Here is a 16,806-nt window from a genome sequence, read left to right on the forward strand (position 1 = left end):
AATCAACCTTCTCCCCTGAGATCGAGATTTCCCAAATTGAAGAATTTCTTGTCAAAATGGGATATGAAGGTGTTTTCCCTCCAACCATGAAGAAGCTGCTGCCACCATTTTGGAGATTTTTAGCTCATGTCTTCGTGAGCTGCATTTCTGGAAGAAAGTCTGGCGCATATGAGATCTCTCTAAGAAACACTAGTGCCATCATCTCTCTGGCTGCAGGATTGGACTACAACTTCTCCAAGTTCATTCTCGAAGAATTAATTGCAAACATCAAAGGGAAGACTAGGGATAGGTTCTTGTTGTACCCTAGGTTCATTCAAGTCTTTATTGATGAACAATTTCCTGAAATGGCCAAAGATGGAGAAATCCTCGACATGAAGTCTTTAGGGCCACACACCGTCAGATTAATAAAGCAAAACAGAAAGGGAAAAATAACTTTTCAAGGAAAGTTCCCCTTAGTGAAGTTTGGCTTGTTTGCCGATTCAAGTAAGGCATCTGAGTCTCATGTTTCATCTGATCGTGTGACCTCTGAAGATGGCATTTTTTCTGAAGATGACGTCATTCTGGTTTCTGATCACGAAGATGATGAAGCTACTCCTGCTGCCATTGTAGCTGAAGAGCATGACCTTCACTCTGTACAGATTGCGAGTGATTTCAATGAAAAAAATGATTCCTTTGAGGATTTGGATCTTTCGGGATTTGACAAGGATGATATTCCCTTAAATCTTGGAGGAAATGCAAACCTCTTGTCAAATGAGGATCTTGACTCTTTCTTTGACACTATCCATGATGTTGCTCATCCAGCAACGGAGATATGGGAGTCAGAAGACGTTCTTGAGACTCCGCCTCCTTCTCCAAAACGAATGGCTGAAACTTCAACTCCTATGGAGACATCTTCAGAGATTCCTCCCTCTGAGAATGTTCCTCCTACTATTGAGCCAACCGTGAGTGAACCTCTGACAACTCAGACCTCCTCGCCTTCATTGAAGAGGAGAAAACTTGATCCTAGACCGGGTGTATTTGTGCCTGAACTATCTCAAGGCCTGTCAACTCCACCAATTACTACTTCTGTTGCTACTTCACCTATTCTATCCAATAAAGGACTGAGCACATTTTATGAAGCTGGTGGTTCATCAGTTCCTTCGGGATCATCTCCTCTTAGGCCCTATCATGATGTTGCCTCTGAGAGGCTTGCTCTACATTTGGCCAACGAACAAAGCTCAGTGCCTTCCTCTCGAGCTAAGGGAATTTTTATTGAGGAAGGCCACTCAAAAGAGGATGATCCCACCATAACTGGACTTCAAAAGGAAATCAGTGTGCTTAATCAGAATAATAATGAGCTTGATATCCGGGTGGCTGATCTTGAAGCTGAAAAAGTCCAACTTAAAATTCAAGTTGCAGATCTTGAAGCGGATAAAACTCTAAAAACTCAGCAAATTTCGGATCTGCAAACCCATCTGGGATCCTTGACTGCAAGTTATTTTGATCTTAAGAAGAAGCTGGCAGAAGAATTTGGCGACAAATTCAAGTCTTCAGTTCAACATCTCAATGCTGGCCAATCTTCTGCTCAACAAGTTGAAGACCCCCCTGTTGACCTACCTGCTCAAAGAAGAACTACGATTGTCGATCGCTTCGATAAGGAACCAGCTCAATCACCAAGCGTTGTTGCACTCAAACGTGCCAAGTTAGCAGCTTCTGACAAGAAAAAGCAACTTCTCTTCAAGAAATCTTCTGATCAAAATGCTCCTGGAAATAAACCCACTATCACCGTCATTGATCTTGAACAGAAGAAATTTGGTCACAAGTATGGTGACAGAATGGGAATTATGTCATGGGGCTTCCATGACAGGCTCAACATGTGGATCGTAAAGCGCAAAAGAAAAAATGTGGAGTACTACAAAGATTTCCATGATTTCCATTCATGGACAAGAGTTGATCTCTCAGAATTATCCAGTGCTCCTTTTTCAAATCCATCAGGTGATCCAAAGGCTTTGCATTTCAAGCTTTTCTTGGAGGATCAAGTAAAGAAGGGATTCCCTGGCATGAAGACTGCTGAGTCTTTTATCAAAAGTTTCCCTAACGTGCTGGATCCGAAGACCAATAAGCCCTTTCAGACTATCATGTGGCCGCCAACAAATCAAGTCAGACAAGTTCCAGTGCTGCAGACCTTCAGTGATGGATCTCTCAAAAACATGCATTATTGAGTCTATGATGAAACTACTGCGTCTGCTGTCATCAAGTTCCAAGATGGCTGCTTTCGCCTATACGACAAACAAGACCTACTTCAATTTGGGAAGTGGGATATTCATCATCTGGCCCTACATCATATCAAGGTAGCTGAAGATATTTTCGAGCGTGCTGCGAAAGAGTACACAACAATGGTTGCCGAGATTATTGCAAAGGAGATGTGGCAAGAGGCAATGGGAGGGTCTGATGTTCTTGTAATTGAGAAAGACTGAGTTACAACTAGCCCCAAACCAAGGGGGAGATTGAAGGGTCCATGTTATGGTTTGGGCTAGGCTTTGGATGTATAGGTCATTTAGTCTTGTAATAGAAGTGTTTTGGTATGTTTACGGCCAAGAGTGTGTTTACGGCCGTAAACCTGTTTACGGCCATGTCTAGTTTACGGTCAGGTCTATTTCCCTATATATAGGATCAGTCTGTGTCTGTTAGTGGTTGTTGATGAACCAAAGTGTTTACGGTCATTGTCAGAGTTGTACTAGACGTTTTATGAATACAAACGTGTGCAAGCTTTGATTAATTCTTCTTCTTCTCAATTCTCATCTTATTTGATTGTTAGATTGCTTGATCACTGGTTAAGATCCTGTTTCTAGCACCTTACACAAGTAATTTTGTAAAATGATCTCTTTGTTCCATAAACCATATCTATTATAGTTTATAAGTTTATTTCCATGTTTTAACCTGGACTTTGTAAAATAGTTCATATGATCCATAAACTATACCTATTATAGTTTATAAGTTTATTTCCATGTTTTAACAAGTTTCACGTTAAATACATATTAATGGTAAGAAAAACGTAATAAATATATTATATTTTAAAACACAAAATTTCTTGTTTTTTACTTGTATTCCCCCCTTAAAACATTGAAAAAGCTTGGAAAAATATGGGGGTATGAACTCACTTGATAAGTGGTGATTTGGGCAGCGTTTCGTTTCTAGGAATGATTTTCCTAGTCAAAACTGCGAGTTTCTAATGAAAAACCGGGCTTTACGCCGACAGAGTTTCGACTGGAAAAGATTATTTTCTCGAGAACTTTAGGGCTCCTAGCTTTCTTCAGGTGTTAGGGGTGTTCTCGGGGCTTCGCGAGGTTAAAAGTGGCTTAAAAGGGTATTTAAGGTGAGAGAGAGGTTGAAAATGGTAAACAAAACCCGGAGGCCTCACATGCTATTTATAGGAGACTGGAGCCTCGTATTCTGTTGGGCGTACTTCTTGGTACGCTTAGCGTACTGCGGTAAACTCGAGTACGCTGGGCGTACTACCTCGTATGCTGGGCGTAATGGCTACGTGCCCTCTGTTTGGTTCCCGTGCCTCGGAGGTGTCGAGTCTACGGATACATGTTGAAGCTAGTCCGAGTACGCTGGGCGTACTTCGTGCGAGATACGTATCCTCCAATCGATATCCGGGCTTTGGATGTGTCGAGACTACAAAACACGCATTGAACCTAGTCCGAGTACGCTGGGCGTACTCGTTTGTACGCGGGGGGGTACTCCTTCGCGAAAATAATTATTCAAACTTCAAAAATTCGTATCTTTCGCATACGATCTCCGTTTTTGGAGTTCTTTATATCCCCGCGTAGGTGAGACCGTGCTCTACAACTTTTATTCAGACTCCGTTGGCTAATTTTGACTTCATTTTTAAAGTCATATTTTTAACAGGTCGGGACTAGAAAAGTCCGTTAAAAATTCATAACTTCTTTATCCGACGTCCGGTTTCGTCTGTCTTTTTACCGTTGGATTTCTTTTGACAAGATCTCTGATTCTCGTTTAGGTTGTTTTGGCTAAAATTTGCTCGATCTAAATTTCGAGTTTCGGGCTGCATACTGCTATGCCAAATCTTAGAAAAATCATAACTTCTTCATACGAACTCAGATTTGGACGGTCTTTTTATGTACGTTCATGGTTTTACGAATTCTACTACTTTCATTTTGATTGTTAAGGCTAAAAAGCATTTTATTGGAAACTCAATTTTTATGACACACAGTGTCGTGCCGGTTCTGTCGCGAAACTTCGATAGGTCATAACTTCTTCGTTATAACTCAGATTTCGGTATTCTTTATATCTCCGGAATCCTTGTAATGATTGCTATCACTTTATTCCTTGATATTGGGTTTATTTAATATTTTATTTTTGACATGAAATAATGGGTTGTTACATTTGGGGTTGCGAGGCTTTCGTGAGACGTGAGACTCACGACAAGCTCGAACCTCGAAGTGAGCGGTGTATTTTCATCGACTACCTGCAGAAGTCCTTTGGATATCTCTTCTACAGACCGAGTGACAATGTTTTCTTCGTTGCGAGGAGAGCAGTCTTTCGTGAGAGAGAGTTGATATGCCAAGGGGACAGTGGGAGGCAAATTGACCTTGAAGAAATTCAAGAGTCAAGTGGTGAAGGAACCTCAAACACTAGCGATCAACCTGAGGAGGAAACTCCTGTTGAGCCAATTGACGAGTCCATACCTCTGAGGCGTTCCGGTAGAGTTAGTGTTCCACCTGTGTTATTTGGTTTTCATATAACATCTGAGGGTGATACATTTATCAGTGATAGCACACTGATAAATTTGGATGAACCTAACAGCTACAAGGAAGCCATGGTAGGCCCCAAGTCTGCTAAATGGAAAGAGTTTATGGACAGCGAGATTCAGTCCATGTATGACAATGAATTTTGGAACTTGGTTGACAATGTACTGGGTCGTAAGACAGTCGAGTGCAAATGGATCTTCAAGAAGAAGACCGACATGGATGGAAAAGTACACACTTATAAGGCGCGACTGGTTGCGAAGGGCTTTACTCAGACTCCGGGAGTTGACTATGATGATACCTTCTCGCCAGTAGCGAAAATTAAATCTATTGGGGTTATGCTAGCCATAGCTGCATTTCATGATTATGAAATATGGCAAATGGATGTCGAAACCGCCTTCCTTAATAGAAAGATGGCTAAGGATGTTTACATGAGTCAGCCAGAGGGTTTTTTCGATGCAAAGTACCCTAATAGAGTGTGTAAGCTTGAGAAATCCATTTATGGATTAAAACAAGAATCTCGCAGATGGAATCTTTGTTTCGATGAGAAGGTCAAAGAGTTTGGCTTTTCGAGAAGCGAGGACGAGTCCTATGTATATGTAAAGGCTAGTGGGAGCATAGTTAGCTTTCTAGTATTGTATGTGGATGACATACTACTCATAGGAAATGACATCCCAACCTTGCAGGAGGTTAAGTCCTGGCTTGGGAAGTATTTTGCTATGAAGGACCTCAGAGAAGCTGCTATTCTGGGGATAAGGATATTGAGAGACAGGAGTAAAAGACTAATTGGACCTTCGGGCCCCGCCTGGCATTGGGCTGAGCTCGACATGCATATAAACATATCAACAATACACATATAATAAACACATAACATAAACATATAAACATTCATCGGGCACCGCCCGACATCGGACCGAAATTCGGAAAGCGTATAAACATTCATTGGGCACCACCCGGCACCGAACCTTTGTCCGTAAACATACAAACACAGACACATGCAAGAATCACACAGACATCAAGCATACAAACATATGCCCGACATCGGAAGGTAGTCGGGAAGACATATAAACATACATCGGGCACCGCCCGACATCAGACCGTAGTCCGGTAACAAACAATCATAAATACAGGACGATATTGGTGCCTTCGACCCGTTCATATAGGAGGAAACTCACCTCGAATGTCGGATGCTAGCTGACACGTCTCTGCTCCGGAATCAGTTCTACTCAATCCCCTAAACCAAAACGACCTCTTAGATATCATTTCATACTCATAACCCCTAGGGTCAACTATGATCAAAGTCAAAGTCAAGGTCAAGGTCAAAGTCAAAGTCAACGCTCCGAGTTGACTCAACTCGTCGAGTTACCCTTTAACTCGTCGAGTTTCCATAAATCACAGAATCGTGATATCGCGATCTAACTCGTCGAGTTTCCCCCCAACTCGCCGAGTTTTTCCTTTTCAGTAGAATCGGGACATTACAAGTCAACTCGTCAAGTTCCTCCAAGAACTCGCCGAGTTCTTCAATCTGTTAACCTCTTCTTAATGCATTAACCCCCCCCCCCCCAACAACACTCAAAATGGTTCACAAACACTCAAATGGGCATTAGGGTTTGAGATTTAGGGTTAGGGACTTGGAGGTTGCAAATGAGGCTAATCCCTAGAGCTTAAGTTGTTTAAATAGGTTGCAAACCCCCAAAATTAGGGTTTCATTTCCTTCAGCCAACTTGTTGAGTTGAGGCCTCCCAACTCGTCGAGTTGGTCACTTAAAACATGCGGCCCAAATAATCTCTACTCGATGAGTTTGGGGCATCCAACTCGTCGAGTTTCTCTATAAAATTGAATAATTTCTAAGTTTAAATTCATCCCAAGAACCAGGCCTTACATCTATTTTGGAAATCGATTTCTCCAACGTCGTTCTTCACTGGTATGTCATGAAGTACATTTCTTTCCTTGTGTATGTGTCACACCCCCGACCAAGGCGACTGAATGCGCTGGGCTGTGCGACTAAGTTCATGGATCACAGGTAAACTGAATATATATCACAAGTACAACAATAAACAAACACTCTGTCAAAAATAGACACCGGATGAGAGATTTATGCTTTTTATACGAGATTTAACAATCTATGTATGTGTGAAAAATATAAAGTCAAAATTACCCGATGAAGTCTAAACGAAAATTGTAGATCTCGTCGAGGGCTTTCCGAGGATATAAAGAACGTCAAAAATAGAGTTTGTATGAAGAAGTTACACAATTTTGAAAATTTGAAATATGGTACACGTGCGCATCAGGCGCACGACGCGCCCGACAACACCACGCAGCCCCACCTACTTTTCACCACATGTCAGGCTAGCATTTCGCCATGTCACTATGTCCCGACTAGGAGCGTGGCTACCTCCATAGTGCACAACGCGAATCCCAAGAAATCAACCTATAAATAACAGCTCATTCCTTCATTCATCCTCACACGATTCTATCAACTTCTATCTGAAACTTTTGTTATTTAGCACATTTTTCCCATGCTTTTGCTCTGTGGAGAAGCCCTGTGACTCCCCCGAGTACTCATCTGAGTAGTAGCCTTCGAGCAGGAGATCCTGAGTCAGTATTCAACCCGACTAGTTCCCGGTACTCATCGATAGTACTCTGTAAGTGAGATATATTTACTCTGCCTCCATGTAATTTATAATCATAGTTATAAGTCATTACTAGGAACATATAAGTAAGATTTACCAATGATTCCAAATCGTTATACTGCTTGATCTACTTACGGGAGTAATGTCTAGGCTGGATTTAGTGAGTTGTTTAAAGTGAGATTTCCAAACAGTATGCTATGTATAGAAAACGGGCCCTACCTCTGATATGATCCTACCTGGTTATTCCTTATTTAGAATTTGAAGTAAAATTTGGGACTATTGAGGAATCAAAACCCTTAGGATAATAGACTAAGACTTAGCTTTATGTACATCTAGGTCTTTTGGAAATAGGTTTTAAGACGAAGCTCTAGCCGATTCACCAATCACCAGACACTTTTGTCAGGTGAGTGCATAGTTTCTATCAATATCATAATCTAAAATAAAAATATTATTTATATGTGACAGTAAATGTTTTCATGTATTATCCGTGCTTTATGCTATTTGTATAAATAGGATAATACTATTGAATTAAAAATTGTATTGAAAATCGATTGCCTTTATGTATATGTCTTGCCTTAGGTTAGGAATAAGACTTTTAAAGGATAATTAGTTGAAATTAAGTTAGTTATCGATTAGGTCTCATGACTGGGGTAAGGTGTGTGAGATCAGAGCGGACTATTTCTCCTCTTTCTTAGATTACCATAAATGATGGATCAAGATCAAACAACTGGCAAGTATATCTGGGTCATCGACCATAGTAAATGACAACACTTGACTATTCTAGGAGGTCTAGTGAATTACGTTGCTAGCATGGAGTTATAACCCATGGAGGTAGATAAAATGGGATACCATATTTATCTAATCTCTGAACATAGGTTTCCTTATATGACCTACACTAGCCATGGAGCCCCTAGCCGTGTAGTCAAACAGTGACTCAAACGATTCATCTGTTTAGGTGATTCCTCCAAATAATCATTGCTTTAAGATCTTTGACGATCGGTTAGGTTGGGTAGTTGGTCTTAGGTCAGATTTTATATTATCTGGTAAAGTGGTTTGCGGGAATGATATTATTTTTATCATTAAATTATTATGGGCTTGAATACCCTATGCATCTCACCAGGTTTTCCCAAACCTGACCTACTAATTTTGATGTATCACAGGTAGTGGATGTAAGGTTGTCGAAGTCTAGTTAGAATGTTGAGTAAAATAAAGAGACGTGCGTATAATAATTAGTTTCAGGACCTTCTATACTTTACGATGTAATGTATTTTTGGATATGAACAAATGACATCCTCAAGGTTTTAATAAAATAACTTTCCTTATTTTAAAATGTTTTATTTAACTGGGAATTTCCGCATCTCAATTTATAAAGCGTAAAGAAAATGTCTTAATTGGTTCTGAAAAATGGGGGATGTCACAATCATCCCTTTCTTTGTGGGGCTCGCCTTTTTTGCGGGGCCCGGCGAAGGTGAAGATGTCACCCTTTTTCTCTGGGCGGTTGCCTACATTTTTTTGAGTTTGGGCATTCTTCTGTTTGACATCGAACTTGGATATCAGGTCCTTTGCGATATTAGAGAGGTCGCCCTTTTACTGCTTATGGAAGGAGTTTTCTCAATAGCATGGGCATCGGTTCGGTGGCTTCGGTGTTCGTCTTTTCCAAACGGACAATTTGTATAGTTTGACTCAAGGGCATTTTGGGTAATTTGTATAGTAGTTTGAGTTGGGGTCCCTGTTAATTGTATATGTGATTTGTAGAGGCAATATTAGGAGCAGTGATCTGTTCAACTATTTTTCAATCCGTTAGGTGAGTTTTCCTCACTACACTTATGGGTCAAAGGCACCAATGTCGGCCCACTAGACTATGTATCCTAGTATAGGACGTTTCTATGTTGTTGTGATCTGTTAGATTTGGATGATTATCTATTTGTTGTTATGCGTTTTATCTGTTGCATATGTCGACATAATGCGGTTGGGTTGAGGCAGTACTGCTCTGTGCGGAAGCCAACAAACCTAGGAGCAAGCCATAAATAAGTTGTGGGCCGAAAGGCAATCCAGACGTATGTTGTGGGTTTGGGAGCAATCCTGACATGCGTTCTAGGCCAGGTGGGCAAACCAGACTCATGCTGTTCGCTCAGGGGTAATCCAGTCCGATGACTGTGGGCCCAGTGTGCATGCTGTTATATGTTGTGTGGTTGTATTTTGGGGAACTCACTAAGCTTTGACTTATGTTTGAATTTTATGGTTTCGAGTACTTCAGAGGACAAGGGAAAGGCGAAGTCTTGATCATGCACATCATCCATGATTTTATGTGTTTGGATGATTTTGGGATACTCTGATTTATGATAATGATTTTTGGGAACTTGTTTTGTAAACTTATGGTATTTGGGATGTTTTTTAAAAATGAAAATTTTGCCTTGATTTTTGGGATGTTAGACATATGATGTATACAGCTAAGGTGATCTGCCTACTTAGATGTCTTATACAAAGGTTTAAAGAAAGAAATAGGGACCTCCATATGGTGTTTATTGACCTGAAAAAATGCATATGATTGTGTTCCAAAGGACAGGGAGCTGAAGGACTTTGGATGCTAGAAGAGTCTTGGGTGTTATGTAGGGACTATTCACGATATGTAATTGTTGATTGGAAGAAGTATTATATTCTTTAACTCTTTGTATTTTATGGTGATATAAATCAAAATATTGTGTTTCTTATTATAAACTTTGTTTATGATGCTCGAAGAACTTGTTAAGTTTTGGTAAAATAACTATTAGCATCTTCCCCCAAGGTTCACTTACACACCCTAAGAGAGTATGGGCCGATTACTATAGAACACAATTGCGTGGAAAAATTATACAATACAATGACTTTTATAAGGTGTTAAATTGCATAACAGTCAATTTTCTTTGACTTTTGTGGATGTGGTTGTTTTCAACGAGGAATCTACTAATCTTCTTCTCGTTCTTACTTCAAAAAAATCAAGAAGTGTTTCTTTTCTCCTTAAATATCCTTCATTGTCCATTCATGTATTGTTCTCATGTAAGTTAAATCAAACAACTTTCTTTGAATTTTTTAAATTTAACTACTTGATATATGTTAACTTGTTAGTAAAGTTAGAATGGTTTCTTAGGTTCAGATGTCATGATTTGTTTTTATGGTCAGATTAAGTCATTGTTAACCATATATGGAAAAGAGAAAAAAACTATTTTCGTTGTGTAATGAATCTCACTTCATCTGATGTTGTTTTTATATAGATATTTCCTAAATTGATCATTTACCTTTTAGAAGTAGTTTGTATATCATTTTCTGGATTTCTTTTAGTTTTGATTGAGATTTATATGTTTGGATGTGAAGTTTGAAACTGATTATTTCAACTATAGAGTTAGATTGTCACATAATCAGTCGAAAATTTATTTCATATTCTTTTGGCATATACATTTTTAGCAACTTATGATTTCTCTCTAGTTGAAATTTGAAACCTTGCCTTTTACCACTTCAACTATTATATGGACAAGCAAGTAGCGTTATGCATTAGGACAAAATGTTTCAAAAGTCACCATTTATAGATAGGTATGCAATTGTCGTTAGTCTCATCTCGGTTCTTCAGTTGTTATATGTATGTGTACACCTTGGTGTAGTGGCAGATCCATGATCTGGATATAGGTTGGGATACGAAAAAAATTATAATTCTATTACATAACATACTATAGTTGTCCTCTAAGAGCTTTTATTTTTGGAAACAATCGAATATAACTTCATTTGTAGCCTTTTATAGTTTTTCTTTTTTCGATAACACAAATTAGAGAAGCATTCAAAAAATGATCATCGAACTTATTTACAAGTTTTATCGCCCAAAAACATATCTCAACAGTCACGTAATAGGAAACACCAATGCCAATCTCAATAGTTGATACACCAAGTATAAGAAACACATTTTCTTTTTGTACACCATGATCGATGTCCGATGATTCCATTCAAGTCAGAAAACCAAACATATTCTTGTACAATATTATAATAGAAGTCTTCATTAGATCTACATGCTCTACGGTCTTTAATTGTTTCTCTGATTGTGATTGAATTAAATCAACTTTGCTATTTCTAGGGCTAGCTACGCATGATTATAATTCCTCATCATATTACATAGTAAGAGAGTTTGGTTCTTCTCATTTGTTATACGTTTTTTCCCATTAAATGATTTCCATTAGCAAATATACATTTGTAAGAATCTGATATTTAACGTTGTCTTTTATTAAAAGAAAGAAAGTTTTTGTATCTTGACCACATTGTGAAGTATCTTTTAAAGAACCTGTTCTAAATGGGAATACTCCTTTAAAAAATTAACGTTCCCTTTTATCCAATCTATCAAGACTCGGTTGTGGCTTTTGATATGATTTTATGGTTTTCCGTAATGCTATAAATTAGTGTAAACTGTTTTAATGTTTTTAAGGATAATCACCAAATTTACCATAATAGATAAAGAATATAATAAAATGACCACCATTTAATCAAGTATTACTTGTAATATATTCATCAAATATGACAAAAGCTAGCACTATAAATCACCTTATATCTACTAAGTCATTACTCAAAAACGCTTACATAAAAACACTTTACTGATTTGTTATTTATTTATTTATTTTAAAATTCATTTTTTGTGAGATAACATCATTATCTTTTACCGGTGAACATTATTTTGCAAAATATTCATCACTTCCCAAGACGACGATGTCGTTTTACAAAAAGAAAAAACAAACAAATTTCACAAGAAAAATAGTTTAATTTTTTAGAGCCGTTTTATACAATTTGTCATCTTAAGTTCATTTTGGGCACCAATATGACAAACTACAGTCTAGTCTTTTCAACCGGTTACCCCCTTGGCAAGCAGACACCACATCCAGGGTGGCCAGCTGATAAAGCTATAACAGGTCATAACGGTAGCTATTAAGCAAGAAAAGTGAGTCCGAAAAAAAAACTTTATTGAGCTAGGGTGGAAAATCCATAGCATTAGCCTGTCTAAAATACCACCATCAACTGTTACTTTTATGTGACAAATCCATTGTGCAACATTTAAAACTGCCTAAATATGCATATGATTTAAAGACATATTGATATTAAGCACTCTTTTTAGAGGAGTGGTTTCCTTTCGAATGGTTGGTTGTTGTTGTAGTTGTTGTTGTTGTTTCTGTTGAATCTGTTGAAGACTCTGTACGCGGTGCGTACTTCTCATTCCAATACCCAAGAGGATCCTGATAAGATCTAATCACATCCTCGCTGAGATAAAAAATAAAAAATATGTGAGAAAATGTAAGTACTTCTGAGACTTTCTTTATTAAATCGTTCTTTCTGTATTAAGTCAGAAAGAAACGACCATATATAGCTTACCAGATTAAGTCAAAAAGAAAAAACACTTTAGTGAATGATGTTGGGATCGCAATTGCAAAACATAAAACTTGTTACTTGTGGATTTACTAAAATTATTTACCTGCTTGCCCTAATAGTCATTCCGTCAATCGTCTTCTCTTCAAAAATTTTACCTGCATTAAAATTTTATCATTTTACAATCCAATTATATTATATGGTCAGTAGACACAATTATCTTTATTTAATGCCCTCATAATCATGAACTTATCACTAGTATATTATACTAGGTGATTTAGGTATAAAAAAGATGAAAGATAATCATAATCGTTTTATTATTTTAATCACAATGTTTACTTGTGCATTTGACGTGAATGTAATTTTGGGTTAACTGAATTAAAGAGGGGTTGCTCAGCCAACTCCATCCAGCATATTGCCCAAAAGGAAAGCAAATAACATCAAAGTCATAAACAAATATTGTTGCAAATTTCAGGACCACAATATAATCAGATTACAATAAACATCATATTTCTCAATTTGCCAACAAAATTTAGCAAAAATCCACCAAAAGCAAAGTCTGTTTACTATTTTCACTTTGACAAAACAAACATTGGAGATAATGAAGCTCCATTTTATTCCATATCCAATTCACTTTCTATTCATGCAGATGAAGAAATATATAATCCAGTCTATGAAATGAGAAAAAAAAAATCATACATAAAGTTTGTGTGAGTCAATTAGATTGCAATGAAATCAGAAGTTCTGAATTTTACCTCCATAGATATCTTTATCCGAGAAGTACTTTGTTTTCAAGTAATTGGCGTATTCAGCTTCAATGTTCTTCAGTCTCTCTCTTTGCTCCTTGCTATCCATGTCTCTATCACACAACGCACTGAGTTTGTAAACTTCATATAAAATCTGATAATTACTCACTTTCTCATCACCATGAGTATTAAAAAAATATTGTCACAAAACCCTAATTCCTCCATTTTTTAGCAAAAAAAACATCGAAATGGTGCGGAACAATCTAGGTAACTTCACACATCAATGAAACATTACACCAAATTGATTTGAAAAAATAAATCGGATCTAAAGATAGATACCTGAAGAGTAGGAAGAGATCCAACAAAGCGACCAAGCGAGCGAGAGAGAGTCGCGTCTTTGCCACAGCAATATAGACGGAAAATTGCATGTGGATCTTGGGGTTGGGGCTATTTATAGTCCGGTGACCATGAAATTACTGTGTCAATGTGAAAAAAATAAAATAAAGACAAAATTTTACAATTGATACTTATGGTTTCGATTTTGTTTTCAAAACAGTTTTATCGAAAAATATTTTGTATAAATGGTTTTTTTTTTTTTACGAAACATTGTTTAGTAGTAGTCTTTTTGATGAATGTTCATTATATGAAGCCGTTAAGTTGAAGGAGTTCTCGATAAAGACATATTTTGATGTTTTATGAAACTTCTACTAAGAATCATTTGTGAAATTTCGCCTAAGCATCATTTGTCAACTTTATTAAATCTCGGAGAAAATGACTAATCTAGCTAATTTCATAATGAGTTCTCACTTTTTAGCCAAAAACTAAGAAATAACCCCCAACAGCCATCAGAACCTTAGGTTTTAAAAATCATCTATTTTTCACCGGAAACCTACGGTTTGGAGCTTGTATACTCAAGGAAAATTTTTTTCTTTCAAAATTCATTACGAAACAGTAGGTTTTCTAAAAGGGAAAATATCATATTAGCACAACAAACTTTTCGTGTTTGTTTTAAAAGATCACTTATCTATTTTTTTGGTATTTTAAGGGCTTAAACTCGATTTTTTGGGTTAAAATAGACCTTTTTGAAAAACTGAAGGGGTAAGCTGGTTACCCCTTAGATCTGTCAACAGAGAGCCACGTTTCTCTATTTATGCTCTTGAAAAAGCATCTTAATATCAACCTTTCTTCATCTCCAACCCTTAAAACCTATAATAAGATTTCCAACACCACCCAATAGCATAAACAATAATAAACAGGAAATTCCTAAAAGGGTACTCCCTACATTTCTATCAACAAACAAAATCATCCCTAATTTCCAGTTCTTAGTTCTCAATTCCAAATTCAGGTGAGAGTCAAACACAAAAGTCAACCATCAGCTACTGATTCAACAGAAGAAACAAACCTTGATTCATTTCCATTTGAGGCTGCATTTGTTTCCTTTCGCATCCATGTTGACTCACGTTTCTGATTCTTTTCCTTGTGTTTGACTTCATCTTCTTGATATCTATTTACACATTCATCTGTTTGATCACATCCACTCCTAAACCACAAATCAGAATCAGCATCTTCACCATCTTAGCCCTTATTCACCGATGAAGAAGGAGAACACACTGGGGTTTAAAGAAGGTTTAAAGAAGCATCTGAAGGTTTTTAAGAATGATTTTCCACTCGATTCCATGAATGTGGTTTCATGTATATTTTTGGATGTCGATGTCGATGTCTTTTGTAACACACATAAAATATGGTCCCAAAAATTTCATTTTAAATTATTAAATAAACAGTAGTTATCAAAACATTCCATCAAAAGCATGAATCATAATATCCATAACAATAAAAATCAGAGTAAACATCCCATGCTAAACATCATGGTGTGTGCAATGCAATCATCCCGAACTCTTCCCTTTGCTACCAGAAGTACTGATGCCAAAACTAAAAACCGTAAGCACAAAGCTTAGCGAGCTTCGCCAAACAACCACATACCATACACATAATCACATAATCATATATAAACATATCGTGGGCCCCGCCCGACATCTGATAATGTACGGCATCGGGCCCCACCCAGCGTCGGGCTGAGCTCGACATGCATATAAACAAATCAACAATACACATATAATAATCACATAACATAAACATATAAACATTCATCGGGAAACGCCCGACATCGGACCAAAATCCGGAAAGCGTATAAACATTCATCGGGCACCGCCCGGCACCGAACCTTAGTCTGAAAACATACAAACACAGACACATGCAAAAATCACGTAGACATCAAGCATACAAACATATGCCCGACATCGGACGGTAGTCGGGAAGACATATAAACATACATCGGGAACCGCCCGACATCGGACCGTAGTCCGGTAACATACAATCATAAATACGGGACGATATTGGTGCCTTCGACCCGTTCATATAGGAGGAAACTCACCTCGAATGTCGGATGCTACTTGACACGTCTCTGCTCCGGAATCCGTTCTACTCAATCCCCTAAACCAAAACGACCTCTTAGATATCATTTCATACTCATAACCCCTTAGGGTCAACCATGGTCAAAGTCAAAGTCAAGGTCAAGGTCAAAGTCAAGGTCAAGGTCAAAGTCAAAGTCGACGCTTCGAGTTGACTCAACTCGTCGAGTTACCCTTCAACTCGTCGAGTTACCCTTCAACTCGTCGAGTTTCCATAAATCACAGAATCGTGATATCGCGCTCTAACTCGTCGACTTTCCCCCCAACTCGCTGAGCTTTTCCTTTTCAGCACAATCGGGACATTTCAAGTCAACTCGTCAAGTTCCTCCATGAAATCGTCGAGTTCTTCAGTCTGTTAACCTCTTCTTAATATTCTTCGGATCTAAACCTTATACTTCAGATCTAGACTGGAAATGCCTCTAGAAGGGTAAAGTTTCCAAGTTTACCCATTAATATCTTTCCTAAAGAGATTAAGCTCAAACCCTAACCCAAAAGGCCAAAGTCTTAATCCAAAAACCACCAAGACTACAAGATATACCATGAGGTCATAGATCTGTACTCTAGGGACTAAAAGATCTTGTAAATTTCCAGCTTTCTCTTCATGCATGGCCATTAGAAGCTCAAAAGGCCAAAATTATGGTCTAAAGGTTGCATGGGACTTCCATGGCCATAAATTTGGCACCTTTATGCCATGAAAACCCCTCATGACCCTATATCTGAAGTGTTCTCCATTTGGGATGTCCAACTCCCAAGAATCATATCATTTAGACCAAAAACAAGCAAATAACTCTAAAATGGGGCAAAAATGACCAGAAGACAAGGTTCAAAGCAA

General features: G+C 37.9%; 1 protein-coding gene across 1 annotated transcript; it reads right to left on the bottom strand.

Annotated features, from left to right (window-relative positions):
- Positions 1–12,432: 12,432 nt before the first annotated feature.
- On the bottom strand, positions 12,433–13,916 carry LOC145168833 (uncharacterized). The gene is made up of 4 exons (XM_079087509.1): positions 13,846–13,916; positions 13,516–13,619; positions 12,867–12,918; positions 12,433–12,655 (listed from the first exon to the last, which is right to left on the bottom strand). The coding sequence occupies exons 2-4, from the start codon at positions 13,613–13,615 to the stop codon at positions 12,496–12,498; spliced, it is 312 nt and encodes a 103-aa protein (XP_078943635.1). The 5' UTR covers positions 13,616–13,619; positions 13,846–13,916; the 3' UTR covers positions 12,433–12,495.
- Between the last annotated feature and the right edge of the window lie 2,890 nt (positions 13,917–16,806).

The sequence above is a fragment of the Lactuca virosa genome, chromosome 4, assembly GCF_052849685.1.
Source record: "Lactuca virosa cultivar CGN04683 chromosome 4, Lactuca_virosa_CGN04683_v6, whole genome shotgun sequence".
Lineage (NCBI taxonomy): Eukaryota > Viridiplantae > Streptophyta > Magnoliopsida > Asterales > Asteraceae > Lactuca > Lactuca virosa.

Bases quoted from the DNA above. Each gene is read 5' to 3' on its own strand.
- LOC145168833 (XM_079087509.1), bottom strand. From the start codon at position 13,615: ATGGATAGCAAGGAGCAAAGAGAGAGACTGAAGAACATTGAAGCTGAA. The intron at 12,919-13,515 runs GTAAAATTCAGA...ATTTTAATGCAG, and splicing joins GGATAAAGATATCTATGGAG to GTAAAATTTTTGAAGAGAAG. The intron at 12,656-12,866 runs GTAAATAATTTT...TTTTTATCTCAG, and splicing joins ATGACTATTAGGGCAAGCAG to CGAGGATGTGATTAGATCTT.